General features: G+C 36.4%; 1 protein-coding gene and 1 long non-coding RNA gene across 2 annotated transcripts in view; both read left to right on the top strand.

Moving 5' to 3' along the window:
- The window catches only part of Syn (synapsin), a 186131-nt gene extending 175258 nt beyond the window's left edge, over positions 1-10873 (top strand). Inside the window, exons 18-19 of the mRNA XM_067122817.1 lie at positions 383-548; positions 3943-10873. Coding sequence (XP_066978918.1) covers positions 383-548; positions 3943-4184 — 408 coding nt within the window. The 3' untranslated portion in view covers positions 4185-10873. The remainder of the gene's footprint in view (positions 1-382; positions 549-3942) is intronic.
- A 4790-nt stretch (positions 10874-15663) lies between these two features.
- Positions 15664-23964, top strand: LOC136850016 (uncharacterized). Its single transcript, XR_010856512.1, has 3 exons — positions 15664-15806; positions 21651-21766; positions 22882-23964. It is a non-coding gene; the product is annotated as an uncharacterized lncRNA (long non-coding RNA).
- Positions 23965-25018: the final 1054 nt, after the last annotated feature.

Raw genomic sequence — 25018 nt, 5'->3', positions numbered from 1 at the left:
AGTCTTATTACCTTAACGTTTATGGGTGTTGCATACACCCAGTTGATAATTACAATTCGAAATAATTTTGTTAATTTGCCCATTTGTCCTGCTAATATTGTGAATCACAATGAAATAGCAAACAATTATGTCCACAATACTGATAAAACATTTTAAAAACTCGTCGTGGATGAAATACCCAAGAATATGTAAATAAAACGATTTCTGTATAGACTTCATAAGTAAAAATGTCATGCTTACTCTTTTTGAGATGAACGGAATTTTAGATTTTTCGATTTAAAAAATATATAAAGTTACATTCATCAAGTACGTGCACTTCATTTCACCTGAAGGCCAGGTAATCAGTAGTCCTAATCCGGCATCTTTTCCGCGACACGAACAGAGTGTGACGCGCCCGGCGGAACTGACCCGGGGTTCGTCCAGGCAATCCCTGAGCGGGACCATGTCTTCAAGGGGCGCTTCCCCCACGGAGGAGACCTCGAGACTCGTCATGGGTGAGACGCCCATCCCAGGAGGCTCACCCAGCCAGCAACGCAGAGATTCACAAGGTAATGGAGATCAAACGTAGTTCGTTTCTTTGGACTTTACTCTTAGGTAAGGTAAAGCTTGTTTGAGGAGCTGGACAGTATACACATGCCCGTAGGGTAAACTTAGGTCGTATGCACGTGCGATGACATTTGGCATGGTAATTGCTAGTAATAGCTAGTGGCAAATAGTTAAACATGAAGTATGCTTGATAAAGTATCACACACACACACACACACAAAAACACACACACACACACACACACATATATATGTATATATATATATATATATATATATATATATATATATATATATATATATATATATATATATATATATATATATATATTATACATATATACATATAGTTATGTGAATATGCCAACACTGTTATCTTGCCACATGAATAAGGTACCTTTGATAAACTGATTAGATGCCACATAATAACATTAAGATATTTGATAATTTAGATAAAATTTCAACGAAATACACATGAGCACCTCAGTCAGTCGTCTGCACCTCGAATAAACACATGAATTATGAAGCCATACCGCTTGCTGTGAAAAGAACTCTAATTTAATTCCAGTAACAAAGAGAGAGAAAGAGAGAGAGAAGCATAACAAACCCGATCTCACATGCTTATTTATCTGATGCATTTATTTTGAATAAACAAAATTCAAAATCATAGATAGTGATTTACGTTCTTTTGGGAGACAGTCACAAAACCTCATACATCTGGTATGGTGGCTAGTGTCGTGATATGTCACTCAGAAGTCGCGGGTTTGCGCCTCCCCAGGGCGATGAAAAATCACTGGCTCTGTATCAAGATCAGTTACCGCTGCAGTGTGGGGTCTGCGGTGGGAGGTTGAAACCAACATTCTTTGGAAGCTTGAATTTCAAGTCAATGGCCCCTGTGTGCTTGTTCCATGTGAATAGATTTTATCTAATGAGATGATAATAATAATACATGCTATTATTACTAGTGAGGCTGCAACCCTGTTGGACAAGCACACTGCTCAAGTCCAGGGTTTAAAAGTTCACAGAGTGAACGTTCTCTTTCTATGACCTTTAATGAGACATTCCACTAGTTTTCCATCTCAATTTTTCGCCAGGGTATAATGGACAGTCATTAGCACGAAATCAGTAAGCTTTCCATCACCCATGCAAGAACTTAGATGAGGTTTTCATCTTCTGAAGGCAGAGAATGAACGTTCTCTTCCTCAGCTGGGTAGGTGCAATGTAGCACCTACATAAATTCACCTAACTTCCACTGGAAGATGATTCTAGTGAAGGCAGATCATCTTACTAATATGTTTTGACATAATTTACTGCATCATCCGTTGTTTCTTTCACCACATTGAAATCCTATTTGCTGGTATAGTGGTTAGTGTCGTGACATGCCACTCAGTTGTCGCGGGTTCGCGTCTCCCCCATGACGATGAAAAATCACTGGCTCTGTATCATAATCAGTTACTGCTGCATTGTGGGGTCTGCGGTGGGAGGTTGAAACCAACATTCTTTGGAAGCTTGAATTTCAAGTTAATGGCCCCTGCGATTGTATTCAACATTTGAATATAGTAGCCTTTTGAAAACAATTTATTATTTACATGTATATATAAACTTAAGTACATGATTTCTGCGCTGCCAGTGCCCTCTCTCTCTCTCTCTCTCTCTCTCTTTCTCTCTTATGTTGTTGTTGTTGCTGTTGTTGTTGATGTTGTTATTGTATTATATGATAATTGGTTATGTAAATAAAAGTATTTCAGTGTTTTATTTATATACTTGCACTTTTATTAATTCATTGCTGTGAATTGTATCTCATCGCTTGCATCTCCTGTTCCTATGTCTCCGCAATTTTCCTTTCTGTTGATTTGAGGTCATATTTTTTTCCTATTTGGAAGGCGAGACTGCGAACAGAGTCCAATTCTAGCTCATTCTTGACATGACTTAGTATCTTGCATCACATGGTCGATTAGAATAATAAGAGGAGCTTTTTTAAAAACGAGGTTTTCGAAAAGAAACTTAGATGATTTTAGTGTTATCTGTGACACGAAATAAACCGGAAAATGTAATTGCTTCCCCTAAAGTAAAACTGATAAAAAAAATTATTATTCGTATAAAGTAGTCCTAGCGACTGTATGCAACGTTTAGTTATGTCAACAACGAGAACCTGATACAACTTTACATAATTTTAAGGTGACCTTGTTGCAAGGCCTCCTCGCTCAGTATTCTTGAAAATGATCTTAGATTTGAAAAACCTGAGTACTTATTTGACTGGTTAATGTCACCCGCAGTCGTTCACTTGTCAACTTATGTATCAAGTGCATTTCTGAAAAGAGAAGAATCCGGGTAAAAAAGTCACAGGAAAAAAGTCACGTTAATCTTTTCGAGGTAGTGACCCCCAAAGGTTTTAACCCGGTATGTATCCACCTTGGCGGCAGTTTAGTACAAGCCGTTCGGGATGTTTTTTTTTTTTTTTAATCGGGTATGTATCCACCTTAGCAGCGTGTTTAGTACAAGCCCGTTGGAGATTGCCGCAAAAACATAAAAACAAAGACTGTAAACAACCATAAAGACAATGGCTCCCAAGAAATATTGTAAATTTTTCCCCGTGACTTTATTACCAGCCACCATAAATTAATGTGACTTTTTTCCTTTGACTTTTTTCCTAGCCAAAACTGTGACCTTTTTTCCCTGTGACTTATTTTCCTGTGACTCTTTTTCCCGTGACATTATTACCGGCCACCAAAGAAAATATGCATTTCAGCCCCGAAAGTATAATATAATTCCCGTGTAAATATTTACCGTAACAAATAATGAATAAAAAGTGAACACAGAGAGAGAGAGAATAAACACTCTTAAAAGATAACCTCAAGCAGTTTTGTTGGCAGTTTAGAACTGACCTCAGAGTTAGTGTGGCAGATGTTGATGATAGGAAAATTAATGCAGCTCTTGTCTAGGTATATAAGAAAGAGTATAACAATGGCCAGTAGTCTTCAGGCAGTAGTACGTAGCAAGATAAAGCGGCTATTGCACGCCTAGTAAATTAAAATAGCTGAGAAAAAACATTTTTCTTTTAGAATGTAAGCACTAGATTGTTAGCCTAGAGCACATTTATTTTTAACATTTTGAGCTTGCTCTAGATACATACACTGCCTACCAACACCTTGAAAGCAAAAACCCTCTCTAGTATAAAGCCTCAGAATTTATGTAGCATAATATTAAGTGTTTTTTTATTGTTTTTATTTTTGTGTGTACATAAAATTTTTAATAGCACTTAAGCATTTCAAACCACCATTAACCCATTAACTTAGCTGTAGCGAGGCCAATCTACCTTGGGCCCTGATGATCATTAGAGTATTGCCACAGAAGCCCGTCTGACTTGTGTCCCTCTTAACAGCCGGTTCCCCAACAGCGTCGCAGTCGAGCAGCATAAGCGGCTTCAGCAGCGCAAGCGGCACCAGGCGACAGACCGACGACATCAGCCAGTCGTCGCAGCAGTCGGCCACACAGAAGCCCAACATCTTCGGCCGGCAGACGTCTGTGACGGCCACAGGCACCGGCGGCGAGACGGGAGGAGGCGGAGGCGGCGACGACACCGAGGACACCATGAAGAACCTGAGAAAGACCTTCGCCGGCATCTTCGGCGACATGTAACCAACCAACGGCGCTCTAGGGTTTTCGAAATAGGTCTTTATGCTTTAGCCAGATGATGATGATGATGATGATGACAAGACAAGAGGAAAAGAAGAGTTTTGAGTCCACAATGAAAATAACGAAAAAAAAAGAAAAGTTTATTTATTAAAATAAAGCTGATCATGTTAAAGTCTAGGACTAACGTTCAGATCTGATGATATCACTCGCGAGTATACATAAGCAGTTTCACAAGATCGTCGGCTCAAAGTTTAGTATTAGTTCTTTAAATAATCTGCCTTAACATAAAGTACTGTGAGGAACAAGACACGTGTAGATAGCCTATACATGAATAATTCCTGTATGATGAGGATAGCATTAGCATTCCAACTTAAGCTCAGTCTTAAAACGCAAATAAAACAAACAGCGAATCTTCCACCCTTAGTCCGTCATTCATAATGATAAACACTGTGCTCTCAATTGTCCTACCTCCCGTCTCTCCCCCCCTCCCTTCCCATCCACACTGACTAGCTTTCCAACCTCCTGTCTCTTATCTAAATAAAAAATTACGATGCCAGAAATCTCAACCAGTCCTAACATAGGCGTTCATCAGTATAGCATCATCGCCAGTTCGTGAACAGCATAATTAAAACGTTCCAGCGTTAGAGGAACCCGCCATAGGTTCCGTTCGTTCATTCTCAAGACGAAAATCCGTACCACCAATGGTACGCATTACTCTTTCTAAAAGGAAAAACTTGATACATCGGTCACGTCGGCTTTGCGGTAGCATTGCAAGGCTTATGTACAGCAGCTTAACTTGCATGCCGTTTGCATCGTATGGGTTCATCGTGAATTAAAATTATAAACGAGAAAGTCAGTATTGATTTGAATCCATTGAACTGTGAATAACTTGCTGTCGCAGCAGCGCTGATCTTATATATAATGCTCTCGACCTTTGTAGTAGAATGTAAGACCTCTGTTTTCCAAAATACGAATGCATGCTTCAGAAATCAACGATTTGTTGAGAAATGAATATGCTCACAATGAAATTCACAAATGGTTCACAATGAAGATGATGATGGTGATGATGATGATAGGAGAAAAATAAAATAAGACTCAAAAGATATAGCTAATATTTAACGCTACCAGTTTGATGCCGACGAATCAGGACGTAGGAAGCAAAAGAAACCTAGTTCATAAAGTAAATACTATTACTAGAAGTCTAGGCTGAGCTTATAGATCTACTGTATATCTAGACACTGGCTTGCGTCAGTGCTGCAGTAAGTTGCCTGTGTTGAAAGAGGAATTTTATTATGAAAATATAAATGTTTCTAGAAGCGAAAGAAAGATCCCTTGCACGAAAGCATTGTTTATCAATTATTGTTGGACCAAAAAAAATGAGCCTCCAGACTGATTTCTTTATTTGAGTCCAGAATTTCATAGACTGGTTATGCAAAAAACCTTATCCTAGCTCTTCAGATACCTAAGCAAACTTGGGCTTGTATGAAATGTAATCTTTGCATAACATTAACTAGCAAATGGAAGAGTATTTAACCTTTGTTTAAATGGCAGCGTTCTTGGGCAGGCTACCTCAGACCATACCCACGGGATTTCATTGAAAGTTACCTGAATAATATAGGGATCAGGGTGCCTTTAGTGTTTGAAACCATTTCATTTTTTCTGATCGGTAGAACTTTAGAATGCAAAGATTCTTAGTCATTTCTTGACCTTAGGGTAGTTCTTGGTTTCTAAAAATTTTCTTTCGAACATGATGATCGTGAACAGTTTTAAATTGTTGAAATGTCTTGTTTTATCTTCTGGATGTGTAGAGGTTTTGCCCGAAGGTGGATGTTCTCAGTTACCGAATCGATATCTGGAGAGGGTAACTATTGCCCACCTTGGAGGCTTGCTTAGGCGTCTGAAGCCAAAGAGGAATATCTCGAGTGATTGAACCAGTTTGTTGGGATCTACGAATATTTGATAACTACTAATGTTGTTAGCAATATGCTCTGTGTTGTTTTAAAACTTGTGGGTGGAAAACTTCTGGCTGTTTGTGCTGTGCGTGGAATTAATGTGTTTGTCTCTTTATTGACCTCTCATTGTCTTTCCCAAATAGAGTTTTGATAGTCCATATGAAAAAAATATAATCACCATCAACGGTACTGTTTAACAAGACTTGTGTCAGCTAAGGGGTGACTTCCCATTCTTCCTGGGATGCAGCTATCGCCAAGTCATCGGAAATGCGACTCCCAGTTTTCCGATTGGTTGTTTAAGTCTGATAACACGAAGGGAAATTTCTTTGCCAGTTCTTCTATATTCCAGAATGTCCTGATCTTAGTTCATACCTCAAACTATACTTTCGTGTGATGAAACGTCACCTTTTGTGTCAAATGAAATTTTCTTCAAGATTTATGGTGAAATTCTTCAGCCATAGAGCCTCATCGTTCTCTGCCCGTCTGACACGGCTTGCTCCAAAGGAGGTTACAAGTAAAAGTTAATTGTTAAAGAAAGTGGTAATAAAATGCAGCCGTGCTCAGGAGGCACAGACAACGAAAAGGGGAATGGCAGGCAGACGCAAGCTGATTTATGAAAGAAACAGTATCGCTGACGGTCGGAAGTAATCCTGTTGTTCGGTGTGGGACAACACATGCCTTGGTATATATAGAATGCAGAGGAGATGCCGTTTTAAGAAAGTAGGGCTTAGTGACTGGTCGGAACGCCATAGATCCTATTCCTGGTAAGGAAAAGCTTGAGAGACGCCTGTTCTGGCGTGAATCAGTAAAAATCCACAACTAAAGGGCTTAAGATGTTTCAAAGAAGTATATGAATTGCTATTTCCAAAATGGCTCTTACAATATACATAACTTCAAGCAAGTGTAATTTTTTCATTTCTCTCTCTCTCTCTCTCTCTCTCTCTCTCTCTCTCTCTCTTCTCTCTCTCTCTCTTGTCCGGAATACCGTCTGTGCCTTTGCGACATTCCAAAGCCCTGCCTCTTGGAATCGGCAAATTCCTGTGTATTGGTACTTCTGTGTTGAACATACGCGTGCTTTGACCAATGATTAGCAATTCAACCATTTCACTATCCTGTGTATCTTAGGGGGGATGTTGATAAATGTGGGTTATGCTGTGACTGAATGAATTCAATGTCGTTTTATTACAAATTAACTGATCCAATGTTCGAGTTACATCAGCAACATATTTTCTCGAGTGGGTTAAATAGATCGTGGAATTCAAGTCAAATCGGAATGCAAAGGTTTAATTAAAAAGGATTAAAATAGGCCTTGTGAAAGCATATTGAATTTCTTGGATTAGAAATAGACGAATGGTTTTCTTTCAGTTAGGTTAACAGCTCTCGAACTTTGGGAAAAAAGGCACAAATTCACTTCTTGCGTAACCTAAGAGTAGCAAGTGGGTCATCAGTGAGCACAATTGTTCAATGTAAGAAGCTGTAATTCATAAGAGAATAGAATTTGTGAGCTGACACAGTTAGTTAAAAGTGAGATAAAAAATTTCAGTTATTGGTTCAGCACTTGCTGTAGATATAAAAAATAGTATAAAACTTTGACAAAAAAAAATGAACATTAACAATTGACCTCAAATCGAAAATTGATGAAAGCAGAATGGTTTTCCCGGAAAAATTAATGACAACTGAAAAATTTATTTGAAATTACTCAGTCCTTGAGGCATGAAAATTGCCAATAGTAAATGGAAAAGATTCCTCCATTGAAAAACATCAGCCACTCGTCGCTTCATTTGTTTTTTGATATCGGAAATATTATTAGCAGCTAATTGGCACTGCCATAGGTGTGTAGATTCCTCTCAGTACTATCTCCAATCTCCAGAAGCCTGACCTTTTTTTTTTTTATTTGGCACTCCGTTGGCTCTTGCTTAATGATCTTCTAAAGTTACTACTGAATTGCATATTATTTTGACGTAAACTATATCTTGTATTGAAAGCCTTCAAGGAAAAATAATTGTGATGCACTAAAGAGTAAACAAATTATGCACCAGGTAATTAGTCCTAAAACTGATAATAGATTACCCCTCTGGAATACTCTCATATTGTGAAATTGTAAAAATCTTTTGTTGTACTCAGAAAATAGAAAGTATCTTCGATCTCAAATTTTCCAAAGAGAGTGTAGTTAAATCTGTAACAATAATGTTAAATTCACAGCGAATATTTAACCCATTAAAGTCAAGTTAAAAGATTGTTAAAGGACCGAGCTTCAAGATACCGGAATTCTGTAGTGACCAGGTTCTATGCACATTTATGATAAATCGACCTAAATTTCTAGAGAGCAGAAATTGCCCACTTATTTAAACCATTATTGTAAAACCACACATTAAAACAACAATGAAAGCACCACTATCATCTGCAAAATTAGGAAGAGATATTCCTCCACCTTCAATAAGAACTAGAAGATCTCCAAACGAAATTAGGATGACCCTAAATTAATTTGACAAAGGGAAGACTAGTAATTTAAGGACCCGTTACACGAAATACTAGAGAGTTTATGTTGTTATATTGTTAATTACACATGCTTACATATCATTGCTGTTTAGTACGTGTTGCAGTTTATAGCATGTTGGCATTAAAGGAAAAATGGCGTCTCTAAAACTAAAAAACAAGAAAAAAATAGCAACGTTTTAAGTGAGGTTTCTTCGTACTGAAGCTTATGATGCGTAATTCACTCCGTATTTAATTTGCAATCTAGATAACCACCTGTATTATTATAGGACTCATCGATCTGGATCATAATACATCAAAAATTGAGAGTCTTTTGAAAGACTGAAACCTACTGCGCAGATTTTTCAGTGGCTGTGGTTATAACTCCCCCAGTATGAAATAAATCAAATTTAAGAAGAATTACTAGCAACTGATTTAAAATTCAAATTCGCAAAGTCTCATTTGATATTCATTGCCAAAGTTTTCCCATTACATAAGGACGAATGCAAATAGAATTAAGTCCCCCATCCGTGTTACATCTGATTAAGACTGGAGAACATTTCCAGTCTTAGGAACTGTATTTTAAAACTTAAGTTAGCGTAATACTAAGATTAACAAATGTAATTCAACTCCTTTAACGAGAAATTCCATAATAACATTACACTAATACCCAAAGACATCCATTTAGGCATAAAGGTTAAAAATCACGAACGTCTTACACATTATTTTAAAGGGTCTGTTTGTCCTAAGCTTCCCCATAAAATGAATTTTATCCAGAATATGAAATTAATTGATATATCGTTCTTGAGCCCCTCCCCCCTCAAAACGTAAAAAAGAAATGGCAAAATAAAAAATTGTCCATATAAGGTACTATGTGGATGCCTTTTATAGTGAATGTTACACATCTCAAAAATTTACTGTAAGAGGAAAATTGAAATTTTTGAAAAGTACCAGTATCTAAATGAGATTGGCGGAGATTAATATCGTGAATGAACATAGGTGAATTAGCTGTTTATAGGTAGAGTGTAAATGTTATTAAAATCTAAGTATTATGTAAATCACGAACTGCTATTCCAGTTCAGATTATCAAAATAGCCTTGAGTCCATAGATTACTTTGAGCATAATAATAATACATAAGAGTAACAATAATGACGAAGATAATAACGATATAATTGCATAGTGCAAAAACGTATTAGCTGGTTTAGTATAATTTCTATCATTTGATAGTATTTAAGGAAGTCTAAGCTAACGGATTGTGTTAAATCACACTTTTTTCAATGATTTTCCATTTTTGCTGGATCATTGACAAAACTAGTTGCATGTTTGTACTGTTTTTCCGTTTTTGTATATCGAGACCAAATACATTTCTAGGCAAATGTGTATACAAAACACTCTCACTCTTAGGCCAACCTGACTTTCACAACACAATACACGAGTGATCCCCTTGAGTGTATGTCAGAGCTCTGCATGGTCATTGGTCTGATCGCTACGAGATGAGCTGGATACCGCACGGTGATTGGTTCGTTTAAATCCGCAACCGACTTCTTCAGACGCCCCCGTTTTGATTTCCGAGCACCATGTGGTTTAGACCACCCGTCATTGGTCGTGCACAGTCACCAGCTATTTGGATGCGTTAGGTTTCTTTCCGAAAAAGGGGGGGCTTCAATGAAGGGGAAATACGGTGTTTTAAATAGGGCCTTTTTCGGGTGAATCAAGTCCCAGTTCAATGCATGTTGTTGATGTTAACTTTTAAATTGAAGTAGATAGTTGTTATGGCTTAAATGTGATTTAAAAACATATAATAAAACTAATAACAAAGAAACACTAGGACATTAAAAGTAATCCATTAACTGGTTTATTAGTAATAATTAAATTCACTGCCACAGTAACACAATCAACTATGAAGAACTAGCATCCTCTCTCAACGAGAACACTTGATATTTCATTCAGTCCTTATTTTTAATTTGATTTATTACTTTTTGAAATCTCTTGTTTCCACTGTTAGCGCGGTTGTTGAACAAATAAAAGACGCTTTTGTTGCTTTGTACATTGATATCCCTCGGTTTCTCTCGAGTTTCCTTCGATTGGTTCCTTTATAAGTGATATTGATGAAAAAGAAACCCTTTTGTAAATAAGTCTCTGTTAATGTAAATTTGTGTAAATATTTATTGCTATCACATTTATTAAGAATTTTATTTCGTTGTTCTTGTGTCGTGATGTTAGCACGGCATTTGTAAGAATAAGAGTGAATTATGTGTCGTCCATGACTTTGTTTCATTTATTCCTACTTGCTCGAGGTTTAAGAAAATGAAAGTGCATAAATAAATAACGATTAAGAGTATTCACAGTTCACCTTTATCATTAGAATCCATTGTTTTCATCTTTCCAAGTTATGCAGGCCTACAGTACCAATGAATTTCTTTCAGTCCCTGTAAGCCAACGTGCCACAAATGAGCTCCCAAAAGTCTGGCAAAGTAACAAAATATAATTAATTATTTGATGTTATCTATCTACATATCAATCTAGATTTGAGTTTTACTACTAGATAAGCTTTAGGGTTTTATTGTTATTAATCTTAACCCAAATTGTTCAGCACCTAATATACAGTAGTTCTGACTATGACGAAACAGTGTGCTTAGAGAAAGGTGGAAGACGTAAACAGACTCTGCTTATCGTCAATATCACTTTGAAGAATTTGCAACACACTTGATGCTGGAGCCAAAGACGAATTAGTTCGTTGTCAAATACGCAAAGTATCAAAAGCAGGCGAGTTATTTTGAGGTGCTTCCTTCTTATCAAACTCGAAGATATGAAATCGTGCAAAACCACTGTATCCATTTTGCTGTGTGAAATCTAATTGTCCCTGGTGAGAGCGAAGTCAGTGTGATGATAGCTTTTGTGTGAACACGGACAGAGAAACGAGTTACACAGACTGACTCAGATGGCACTAAGGAAGATAGTGGAAGGTCTGTGATGAAACAGATATTAAAGATGGCCAAAGAGGCATCTTCCGAAGGTGGTCTGCATCATAATTACCCAATTTGAGGGAAGAGTAACACCAACTTTTGGAACAATTTTGTTGAGCAATTACAGCTCTTGGTATGTAGCTGACATCCATAGAGAAGGGCATTATTGCGGTAGTGGTAGAACTACGTATTTGAGGTGTGTGTGCTTAATATGATAATTTCTACAATTGCAGGTTTACTGCTGTGAGCAATACCCAGCTTTCTTCCTGCGTTTTATTGCATGTTTTTAAGTTATACGATAAAAAAAGTAAGAACAGGGTTCTACACGAGCTGAGGCAACGTTAATAAGTATGAGATGTCAGTATTGCCAAAGTGTCCTGTGAGAAAATTTGGTTTTCACTCGTAAAACTGAGTGGAGAAGCCACAACCGCATTGAACTGTCCAACTTCAATGCCATTGAAGGAAAAGTAAATAACTATTTGGAACTGTTTGAGAGTAATTTAATTTTACCTCGCTAGTCGCCATGAATACCAAAGAAATTTGTGATAACATGAATAGCAGCAGCGGATATAAGGTAGGGTGTATATGTGTTTATACTAGTTCTGCCAATCCAGTGGGTTACAATAAGACCAGAGAGTTACAGGAGTACTGTAGTAGTGGTAGTTGTAGTAGCAACGTCATATGTTATTTAAGCACCAAATGAAAAGGAATATTTCTCTTCTCAATAGACAAAGCGCTTGATCAGCCCTAGATATGACTCATCCCATAAGCAGTTAATCTTAGCCAACGGCCAATATAGATAAGTAGTTAACATGAAGTTCATTTTAATTATGTCCATTAGTTAGTTTTGTAATATGAAAAGGAGACAATTTAAAGAGAACTGACTTTAAACATATTAGTATGACCTTGGAAGAATGCATTTATTTGGTTCCCAGGTTAGCTATCTGAGAGTCTTTTATTATTTGGGTTCCGTACAGATTGTCATGATCATATGTAGTAAAATTCCTTTTTCATAAATTTGTCTATTATACATACATTCTTTGGTATGGGACTTTTTTTGCTCAAAAGCCATTATGTTTAAATCAGTCAATAAGTAGCAGGGTAAAGCTCAATTCATAGCGCTGTTTCACCGGCTTGAAAAAGCGACATTAGGAGACCCATCTCTCTCTCTCTCTCTCTCTCTCTCTCTCTCTCTCTCTCTCTCTCTCTCTCTCTCTCTCTCTCTCTCTCTCTCCTTACCGCTTGCTTTCAGGTAACATCCTGTCATCTCAGTTACCAGAATGATTCAGTACCATCTTACCTAAAGCTGACCTGCCTATATTTCAATTTCTAACTTTGTGGCGAATGGGATTGGCAACTCAGTGCCCCTATCTATGACAGATATAAAAGCTTTTTCATTTGCAAGAAATAATAGATTTGTATGATTTAAATGAACATCTATATCTGTGTTTTTTAAAAGAGAGAGTATAGATTTATATAATCATCCGTATCTATTACTCGCCGTTCAAATAGTTTCTTTAGATGATGAACATAAAAAAATCAAACGAGCGTGAAGTTATTAGACAGAGAACAAAGGGAAACCACCACAAGCATAGAACTTTTCATTTAAGAGTTCGGTGATCTTACACTCCATTTCAAGATACAGCGATATGTAGATCTTTGCACATAATACTGTTAATTTAGGATGGAAAAGGGTGAAGTAAATTTACTGTTTGTCTGACATCTACTTTAATAAGAAGGCAACTTCCTGCCATTGACTGTACACCTGTCCAGGGACTAAAAAGCCCCGTAGTTGGGTACCGCTGTCAGTGCATCTCATGTGGTGCACCGTAGGCATTACTTAAGGGCCTTTGCAGCGTCCCTTCGGCCCATATAGCTGCAACTCTGTCATTCTTTTTACTGTGCCTCCGTTCATATTCTCTTTCTTCCGTCTGACTTTCCACCCTCTCTAATAATTGTTTCATAGTGCAACTGCGAGGTTGTCCTTCTGTTAAACTTTTCAAAAGAATCTTACTGTCGTTTTCCCTTTCAGTGCTGAATGTCATTTTCCGTTTCAGCGCTCGTTGGTTCCAGCTCTTGGTTTATGGCTTAAATTCTATATTTAGTCATTCAAGTTTATATACAAAACAAAAGAACGAGATGTAGAAATTCTGCAGAAAAAATTCTTTATTCGAGTGATTACAAAGACATTGAAAAATGTCAAATACAATCATCAAAATAAACAGTAAATCGCCAGTAGGAAAGCATTGTGTTTATACACTGCCAGCTGACCATCGATTCTATTTTTAGAAAAGAAAATTTTCCTGTCAAAGATGTCCATTAAATAGATATCAAAATAACTGAGAAATCGGAACAGGAAATCAGATAATATCTCATGAATCAGCACTAATGGATATCTAAAGCAAATGACAACTTAGTATGAAGTTAAAAAAAAGTCATGTTGCTTGAAGGACTTTGAGAACTAATACTGATATTTTTTAAAGTCACACATATAAACGGTAAATGTTTAGTAAGATTAAAACAATATCTAGAATAGAATTACGGAAAATTTATGGAAAATACGTAAATAATAATGCGGTAACGGAAAGATTATGGAAAAAAATTTCTTTATAACAAGGCTAAAATTTGTAATAAGCACCATTATCATATTTCCTAAGAGATTAAGGATTTTCGCACCATACATACATATATATATATATATATATATATATATATATATATATATATATATATATATATATATATAAATTATATATATATATATACATATATGTATATGTATATGTATATGTATATATATATATATATATATATATATATATATATATATATATATATATATATATATATATATATATATATTATATTTATATATATATATATATATATATATATATATATATATATGTGTGTGTGTGTGTGTGTGTGTGTGTCTGTAATTGTGTTAGTTAAAACTTAAGGCTTAGGCATTTATATGAAGTAAACCATGAAAATTCCATTTTCTGTATTCCTCTCCATAAAGGAGAGAATGGTAAGGTGTGATGCGGTAACTTTACTAAGTAGCCTACAATATCAGACTTTTCAAGCTTCTAGGAAAGACTGGAAAGTTACTGAAATTTAGGGAGCCCTTAATCCTATGTATATTCAAATGTAGATAACAATGCAGAAGCTACAGTACTGTCAATGATCGACAGATCATTATATCTGAGTCCTGATTTTCGTCTACATAGGAAAACCCTCGACCACACAACAGAAAATAAACGGACTCGAACGCAAGTAATAATAATCAGTTCGATTACCTAAACGATCAGAAGCTGCAATGGTGAGCTACCTACTGCGGTGGAATATTACCTGTGGTACATTTTTGAGAGGTAAGAATTCTCTTCGTTTGTCGTAAGACTACTTGCTTTGCTTTTTGATAAACTGTAGGTCCTATGATAGCTTATGATACTTACTGAAAGTTTGATGAATGAAGCTGTTAAATAGAAGTATCATGACATTTTTTATGGAGAAGTATCCATTAGAATTTTCATATTTTTCGTAACAGTTCAGCTAATCTGTGATGTAAGTCATATCGAAAAGGAAATACAACAAAAACAAAACTAGGCTTTTAACATTGGTTACAATCTTAAGACAAAATATCTTTTCTGTCATTGCTCACTGTAAATCCTAAACAGCTTAACGTCTGCCTGTGTAGTATCTACATTAAGCGTTGACTTCAAAACCAAAATTCTTTCAGGTTTTGCCCAGGAAAATGGACATCTTGGTTCGTTTTTTACGACCATTTCCTTGGATCATGAAGTTACGCTGTTTCACATTATTATATCTCATTTTTATTTAAATTTTTTTATCTTTTTTATTGATTCACTCATAAAATGATCGAATCACCCTATTAGTAGAATCATCATTTTGTTTTGTTTTATTTATTCTGGTGATGTTGATCTTCAGAATATTTTCAGAAAGACATTTACGGAAGTTTCACTTCCGTATAGAATATCGACTGAAAACTTAGTCTCGCCACCTAGCCAATGGAAAAGCTGATTAAAAAGCCTTTCAGCCAATAAAAGAAGCCAAGACAAAGATTTTGTTACGGAAAGTGTGGTGGAGGGTCCTGATTGGCTAAGGGAAACTCGGATTTCCTTTCGCTAAGTTTTCAAAATCCAGAACGTTTGGCGACACAGTTGTGTTAACATCTATAAGAAGGACGTGTTTACGTGTTGGAATTTCAAAGGTAATTTTTCTTTTGGGTTTATACTTGGTGGTTTTGTTCAATAAATGGCTCGGGTATTATTCATCATGCTTCGTTTTCGTAACTCTTAAAAGCGCAGTTTATGTGAATAATAGAAAGGTATTTTTGGATTTTCAGTCGACCCAAAATATGACACTTGATAGTGTAGTTTTACGATGGGTTTGAATTTACCATGTTCAAGCTTTGTAAGCCGTTTGTCTTAGGATCTCTCTTTTTGTCAAATTAAGGCCTTTTGTATGTCATTAGCCGTTACCTGCCAGAAGAGGCTCGTGGTTTCAAGTAACGACAGCGTTTTTAGCTAGTCAGATTTAAAAGTCTAGTTTTCTTGACCGTGGTATTGGAATTTTCTTGGTTTTGTTTTAATTCGCGGTAAATTGTCAAGAACTTGGAATGCATTGTTTTAAGATTTCTCGTGTAATTTTTTGTAGCAAAAATCTGTCGATGTAACCTACTGAATGTTGAAGCAAAATTCAAACGCTTCAGTTGCAGTTTTACTGAAAGGAACGAGAGTTTATTTAAATTACGTTAGCAAGGTTTTGTTAATGCTTGTCACTGCTGTATCAGACTATCCTAGCACAGGTTTTTTGTCTTGATAGCCTCTTTGAAAGCCAGCCTTGGTTTCTCATGCTGGTTACTTTGTAGTGAGCTATAATTTGCTAGGGTGAAGGCAAAGGTAGCTTAGTTGCCTAGCATTTCCTGGTACCTTTGACCTAGGTGAAAATTTTCATAAATGCAGATAAAACAATTTTCAGTCATATTTGCGTAGAGTATCTTTGATAACCTTCCTTAACCTAATTTTAGCGAAAAAGCGCAGTGCCTTAACATCACCGGTTGACTCCAACGCCCCTACAACTGATATGCATAGCAAAGTGATGCGCCGCCATATTCCTGAGTGTAGCTAAAAGGCATATTTTCCAACATTTATAGATGTTCTGAAAGTCATTAATTTTTTCGATGTTTTTTGCCAATTGGGTCGGGTTACAGCTGCGGCTTATTTAAATTAACCCCAATACATTGTTTTAGGTACAATACTTTCCAATATATAGTTATAAAATGTTAAGCATAAATATGAAAAATCAGATCTGTGTAAGGTGCAAATTTTGTAGCTTGTCTTTAGTTTCGACACCCAATCAGCTGGTCTTGATTTCTCAACTCAGCTTCTTATAGCTACTTGTTGCTGTAGTGTTGATTATCCAGTAGACTGTGAACATCTGATGTTTAAGTTGAATTTGTCTTTAGTGTTTTCATGTACGGTTGCTTTAAATGCGGCCTGTGTTTTCGGTCAATTTGTACGCAGTTTTCCTCACACCCCGCCCCCGCAACATTAACAGCTACCGAAGATCTGATGACTTTGTTTTGGCTAAGGAACGCAACTTTGCAATGAGGTGTGAATAGGGCCGTTTCATAGAACGTGATAAGTTTGCGCCTTCCTTTTAGACTTCGTGAACAAACATTTCTCTTATTCACAAAGCTCATTTCGTGTCTGCAAATTTATATGAAAGCACCCCCAAAATCATTGAAATATGGAAAAGGTGTTGAGGATCATGTGGTATGCTGTGCAGTATCTTTTTATTGGCATTCAGCCTTTTAGGACAGATCCGCTTTTATTGACTGCAACCATGATAGTCAGGACAGCTTTTAATCCATTAAGCTTTTTAAGGGTGGTATCTTATTCCATTTACCCTTAAAGGACATGACATGCGTTCAGCCCTTGAGAGCAAGGTTGCTTTTATTGCCTTAAGCTTTTCAGGTGGAGTTTGCTTTTTAAACTTTGATGGCAAGGTCTGCTTCATGACCTTTGATGGCAGGTCCTACTTGGCATCGTTCGAGGGCGGAGTCTGCTTTACGACCTTCAAGCACAGAGTACGCGTCCCACGTATGAGGGCAGCATTTTAAACCCTTTTGGGCAGAATCTTTGATTTCATAAGTGTCCGAACTCCGAAGGTACATTCGGATGTTTAGTGCAAATTTTGCGAGAAGGTTCTGCGTTTATTTGGTTTATCCAGCAGAAATCTCTGCATATACTTTGAAACTCTTCGATGGCTAGCTGTTATTCCATTGACCTTTCCAGAGTCAAACCCAGTTTATTTGAACACACACTTAGGTTTATTTCAGATTTTAAACGCATGATATTTTTTCAATTGATGCAAACTTTTTAGTGCAGGTTTTTTTGGCACAATTTGTTTTATATCAAGATGTTAAGGTTATCTACTTTTTTCTTTATTTCTTAGGAGAGAGGACTTTTTTTTTAACTAAAAGGTCAATGAATTTCTTTCCAGATTCAAAGAGCAGAACATGTTTTTCAAATCAGATTTCGAAGGCGGGATCTGCTTTCCAATACAAATTTTAGTTTGGATTGTTATTTGTTATCCAGTTTTTTAGGAGCAATTTCTTATTTTTTTGAAGAGCAGGGTGTTTCGTACTATCAAAATTTCAAGGGCATGCGTTTTTCGTTTTTCTGTCCAAGTATCAAAGAGCGGCGTCTGCTATTTTTAGGTAAAAAAAAGAGCGAAGTTGTATTCTTTTCATTGCAAGTCTGCTTTTTTATATCGAACTTTTGAGTGAAGAATCTGCATTTATCAATGGTGGTGATAACGCCAAGAGCTAGTTCTGGTCATACTTTGAAGGAAGGATGAGACTGGGAGGTTGTGTATGAAGTACAGTTAAGGGCCGAGGGGCGCGTAAAAGTCGGATAACCTTGAAGGACAAGGTGTGTGTGTGCCTGTGTTTTCTAGTCACCTTTGATAGCATAATGTGCTTATGTTCCTGCCAACCTCTGACAGCAGTGCAATGCAATTGCTCAGGCCGACCTTTGGGGGTCAGTTTATTCTAACTATCGTTGAGAGTAACTATGTTTTTCATTCAGCTTACATTTAATGCTATGTGTTTATTACAAGGATCTTTTGAGGGCCAAGGCCAGTGTTTATTCCATTCATCCTTTGAAGACTTATATTCCAGCCATTCTTTGAGTACTGCTTTTTATTCCAGCCGTCCTCTGAATACCTGGTCTGCGTCAATTTCAAGCAACCTTTCAGGCCCAGGTCTATTCATTGCATCCGACCTTTTGAGGGTTTGTTTGTGCATTACACCCAACATTTCAGAGGCATGTTTAAGTATGTTCAGTGTCCTAGGGAAGGGTGTGCCAGCCAACTTTTAAAGGTCTGGTGTGTGCATGCGTGCGCTTGCATGTACGTATTCCAGCCAATCTTTGGGTAAGGATGGTTATTTTTTTATTTTTTCAACCAATCTTTGGAGGTATGGTATGTTTTACAACTTAGTTGTGGGCAGGTTATGCAATTACTCAACTAACCATGGAAGGATATGTTGCATTAATTCCAAGCAATCTTTGCGGGTTGGGTTTACGTTAATTCCAGCTGTTGTTTGTGGTTCAGGCCTACGATAATTCCAGCTGTTGTTTGTGGTTCAGGCCAACGATAATTCCAGCTGTTGTTTGTGGTTCAGGCCTACGATAATTCCAGCTGTTGTTTGTGGTTCAGGCCTACGATAATTCCAGCTGTTGTTTGTGGTTCAGGCCAACGATAATTCCAGCTGTTCTTTGTGGTTCAGGCCTACGATAATTCCAGCTGTTCTTTGTGGTTCAGGCCTACGATAATTCCAGCTGTTCTTTGTGGTTCAGGCCTACGATAATTCCAGCAAACTTTTGAGGACGGATCTGTTTGTTCCCGCCAGCCTTAAATGGTGGATTGCGTTAATTCTAACAAATCTTGGAGTGACTGGTCTTAAATTCTAGTTAAGTTATGGGTTGGGTCTGCATTCATTCCAGCCAGCCACTGAAGGGCAGACCTTTATTCATTCCAGCTGACCTTGGGAGCAAGGTCTGGTTATATTTCAGCTGGTGTTCAGGGGCTGGGTCGACATTTATTCTAACCAACCATATTTCTAACCTTTAAGGGGCAGGTGTTTTTATTCCAGCCAGCCTTTGAGGGTTGCTTGCATTAGTTCCTGGGAGGCTTTGTCGGATGGTCTTCATTTTTTCCAGCCAAGTTTAGAGGGCGAGGTGTGTGTTTATTCCAGCCTACCCTTGATGGCAAGGTCTATTCGTCCATTCAGCTTTACGGGTAAATTTTTTCTTATCTTGGATGAAATATTTTCTGAGGGGATTTTAAGAATCGGAGATTTTGTTATAACCACTTCTACCATGGTTCTGTCGAAAGAATATTTTGGAGTTTTCCATCCTTGATCTGCGGGATTTCTTTGCAAATGGTTATTTCTATGCATGTGTATTTCATTCTGTCAGTTCTTTATCAAATCATTAATGTAAGGACATAACCATAACGGGGTATAATTTTCTTCGAAATTCAAATTTATTCTTTGTTGATAGTTCAGTTTACTTTTATGACCGAGGAAGTATTTTGACTTATGATTTGTTTATAAGGAGAATGTAGGGTTTCGAATCTGACAGAACTGGCGAGCGAGTTCGAGCAGAGAAATCTTCAGCTGGGAATGTACATTAATAGGTTTTGGATTAAGAGTTTGTTGTTTATACCTTGTTACTACTGAAAACATACTGATTATGTAGACTGATTAAAGAGTATGTATTGAGATGAATACAGTTAAATTCACATGTGGCCTTTAGTGTGTAGGTCCGTTTGCAGCCATCTTAGGATGGTAAGAAAAGTTGCTTACCGACTAATGATGACCTATTTACTGTAAAGCCGCTATAAATAATTTTGTAACTCAAGAGGTACTTATGGATTAATTAGTACCTGGCCCAGAATCATATATAAAACGAGAGTATTTGAAGTTTAAGAGAAGTTTAATACACCCTGAAGTAAAATGTAAATATTTTTCTAATCATTAGATTGTATAAAGGCTTAGACCAAAGCAACCTTTCTTTGATTCTCTAAAGTTGATGGTTAGCTGTAATTAGATAAATGAAGTAGATTGGAAGCTTATGTTGAAAGCACTTTGAAGAAGACAACGATGTTGAAAACTAATGACCAGTATCAAGTAGACGATTATTCAGTATTCTTACCCCTCAGAATGTAGGCGACTTAAAATCCCTGCGTTTCTGTTTCAGAAACGAGCCGTCAGTGCACCTCACATGGTGCACTGTAGGCATTACTTAGGGTCTTTGCAGCGTCCCTTCGGCCCCTAGCTGCAACCTCTTCATTCCTTTGGCTTTACTTTCGTTCATTTTCTCTTTCTTCCAACTGCCTTTCCACCCTCTTGAACAGTTTTCACGGTGCAACTGCGAGGTTTTCCTCCTGTTGCACTTTTCAGACCACCTTACTGTCAATTTCCCTTTCGGCCCTGAATGACCTCATAGGTCCTAGCGCTTGGCCTTTGGTCTAAATTTTATATTCCATTCGATTTCATTATAAAATGAAACGATGGCTGTCAAAACGTTGTGGACAAGGATACGAAGAATGTTATATGATTGAGCCAAGGATGCTACCGTTCACACCGTCTGAGTATCTGTTGTTTATACTTCCTCTTTTTTCACTGACTAAATGTGTGGATTTTTATGAAAATATGGTTTTAATGATCAATAATGTTACACAAGAATGGTTCTTTTAAAGTGTAATTTTTCTGGGATTATCATCTAATTTTTAACGCCATTATTAGTATTCTTACCAGAATTGAAAATAATAGGATGCCTAATCATTTGCCCATTTAATACGATTAGCTTAGCTTAGCAAAATTTTGTTTTTCCGTAGTTCCTTAGTAGTTGAATTCAATTTAGTTTGCCTTCAAAGCACCTTAAGCGTTTGATGTAATCGAGTTTGCTTTCACAACTTATCATAACTTTAAAAACCATATTCCAGTGTTATTTACGTCACTAACGCCTTGAAATTCTTTCAGTATGACTATTCAGTAACTGCTGTTGCCCGTGCATTGACCAGTTCAATCAGTGCTGTATGATTTTCAAGAAAGTTTGACATTCCTTCTGCAGACATGAACTCCCCAACTCGACAAAGGTAAGCAGATCATCTATTTGTAATGATTCCAACTGAAGTTTGGGAACCTTTGAACTGATCGTCTTGCTGCTAGCTCTTTCTGAAGTTAACCCATAAAACTGATAAGGTTCCGTTACTCTTCTAGCAAACTAAGTAAGGGAGTATTATGCTCGCAAAATTCCAGATGAATGGAATTTTCAAAATAAACTAGATTAATCTTAGTCGAGGATGATAATTCATTCAAACTTTATTTTAACGTAGTTTTGACGTTAGTCATATCCTTCATAGGAATTTGTGGTACTAGTTGGCTTAGTTTTGGCTAAGATTAGTTTCTTATATTAATGGAGAAGCGCAAGACATATTTTGAATTGTCAGATTCTAGTTCTCAAAGCAGTTCTGTTCGCAGTGACTTTTTCTGACTTAAGCTTTTTGGATAATGGTATGGACAGCAGATCTGCTCATTTTTTTTCTGTGCTTTTCGCCCTAAATTCTTATACACCTCCAACTAAGTATTTTTATAATACGAAAAGTTTTAAACTTAATGTGAAATACGATTTGGCGTTAAAAATTTATCCATTTCCAATAAGCAGCAAAAATGAAGTTTTTCATGCAAGTCTTCTAATAGTTTTAGCAGTCATCAGTTAATAAGATGTCTAAACTCGACGATTTGTAGTTTTTGTTTGCAATGGACATCAGTTGACTTGAAACTTTATTCACTTTCAATATGGAGACATATTTTTTAATTTGATGAATCGATGTTGTCTTGCTCTTTAACCAAATTACCTGCAACTGATCTAAATTGGTCATGTATGAATTCATTATTTGTAATATGTTTTTTTATTATAAAAATACTTTGTCATCACCTACACTGCTGGTTATTTACTCATCTACTAGCCTATCAAAATATGAAATATTATAATTTGGACACAAATTCAGTTTATCTACGACAGAATCCCTTGGAAGTTAGCCTTATGTTTTGTTAAGGAAATGAATTTTGACATTCATTTGAAATAATCTTTTAATCGGTTTCCTTAAAATAAGGCTTTAGTAAGTCATAAATGTGAAGAAAAAATTGAGCTTGAAATATTTACACAATCACAATTGAATAAAACTAATACAAGTCCGTTAATCAACAGGAACTCTTTGGGTCAGCGGTCAAGTGATTCTCTGCCAAAGAAAAACAAAGATCTTCCACGAAATTAGCGAATCCAGATGAAAAAATTACCCATTGGAAATGTAAGCTGGTATTTGGTTGTTCAGAAGGGGAAAGTGTTCTTAGCTTTCCTCGCGTTTTCCAGATTTTAGTTTGGTTTGCTATTGCACTAGAGCTAGTTCCTTTTCTTTTTAACTGGATCTTAAAAAAGAAAAATAGCCAACGTGTTACTTTGATACATTGTAAGGCAAAGGGAGATGGCAAGATTGCAAGTAACTGACGTTATTTTTGCTTGTTCTGGCTGTGACTATTGGTGCTTTTCAATTTGATCTGGTTTTGCTGGGAATTTTCTTAGATTACATATTTCAGGAAGGTACAAACTGCGCCAAATAGTTTAGATATGACCATTCTGAAGCAACTTTCATGATTTACTTATGACAGATTAGAACTTAAGATAAACGAACTTACCTGTAGAAAACTACTACTTTCTAGGATTTTTCGCTGGAATATGAAACTGGTCATTTACATAGCAGATTTCACTAGAGTCAATATGGGAACTTCATTTTTTAATCAAAGGTACTGATGCAAATTAGGAATATAGTAGTTCTTATCAAAACCTTCAAAGATTAAATAGCATACAGTAAATGGTAAATGAGTGGAGTGACAAGTTATTCTTTAGTCTTGCAGGAGTGTTTCTGACTAATGGATCTATTTGATTCAAAAGGGAGTCTGTACCAATTTACTGATCAAATATTTGTGTACAGAGCAGTTATTAAACTGGTATGTTTCAGATATCTTCATGCGAGAAATTCCCCAATCAATTAGAAAACACAAACTATAATTTAAAATAAAATTACTTGGACTACTGAAGATATTGCATAGTGTTCAGCTATCTATGGACGTGTATTACTCTTGAAGGTCTTTGGATGTTTTCTATTTCTCTTGTAAATATACATCATTGAATACATAGTCATCCTGTTAGTATTTTATTTCTAGCCAAACTGGAAACCTAGAATGTTGATCTTGTACTCAACTCATTTCTTATCTGTAATAAAGTTAACCCAGGACAGCTAGTATTAATGTCCTATTAAAATCTAAATGCCTAGTATATAACAGTGAGTGTGGTAAGTACCACGACCCCGAGTAACTAGCACTTGATGACAAAGTTTCATGATTAAATCTTGTTACAACTTTAATCGAAATTACTTTCTAATCTTTGTGGTCAATTTATAATTGAGGCGTTGAGCTTTGTAAGACAGATGGGCTTCGTGCTGACAGGTTTTGGCGTTCTTCAGAGGCATTGTAGTCTATAAATTTTATGAAATTTAACCCTCTGTAAGAGTACTTTTATTCATACAAAAGCTATCGTTAATTTATCTGAAATGCCTTGGTTTGTAAATGTACATTTTGAGTTGACATTTTAGGCATGTAGACATGTTTGGCCAATCTGGGATTATAGTTTTAGACACTTTAAAAAAAATCCAATCGTTTAATAAAACTTAACTGAAATATTCGTTCTGAATCTACTTCACTGACAGACTTGGTGCTACAAATTTTTTTCTATATTTTCTATCTGCCATTTCAAAGGTTATCTGGGAACTGCACACGACTTTTGTTGTCAAAGAATTTAATAATAGCAGCAAAGATTTGTAAACCGTTCACTTACCAATGAAGTTTTAACATAAGATTTTCTCTTGTTTGGTTTCTCTTAGGTGTTAGATAGTAAAGGTTGTAGGTACCGACAGTGGTCTGGTTGGTTTAGTGAAGGAGTTTCTATCAAGCTGGAGTAAAATTTCGAGCACCGAGTTGGTGAGCAAGCAAGCTCTGATCTGGCATGTGATGATGTTTAGATCGATTTGGAGCTATAAATTGGTCAAAGAGAATGATTGTGTTGGCAACTGAGAGATTGGTTTGGTTATCAAGTAAGGTTCAGTTTACTAAGCATTTTGAGAGTTTGGTTTGGTTCATTTTAGTACACTATTTACAAATTTGCGAGCTAAATGTATATGAGGAAGTTAGGTCTAAAAACTTTATAGAGGTTTGAAATTAATCGCTATGTGGTATTCCGGATATTCTTGAAAGATTGAGGTTCATAAATTTAATAATAAATTGAGGTTCAT

This window comes from Macrobrachium rosenbergii, chromosome 21 (assembly GCF_040412425.1).
Source record: "Macrobrachium rosenbergii isolate ZJJX-2024 chromosome 21, ASM4041242v1, whole genome shotgun sequence".
In the NCBI taxonomy this organism is placed as follows: Eukaryota; Metazoa; Arthropoda; class Malacostraca; order Decapoda; family Palaemonidae; genus Macrobrachium; species Macrobrachium rosenbergii.
This window is presented reverse-complemented; position numbering and strand designations above follow the sequence as displayed.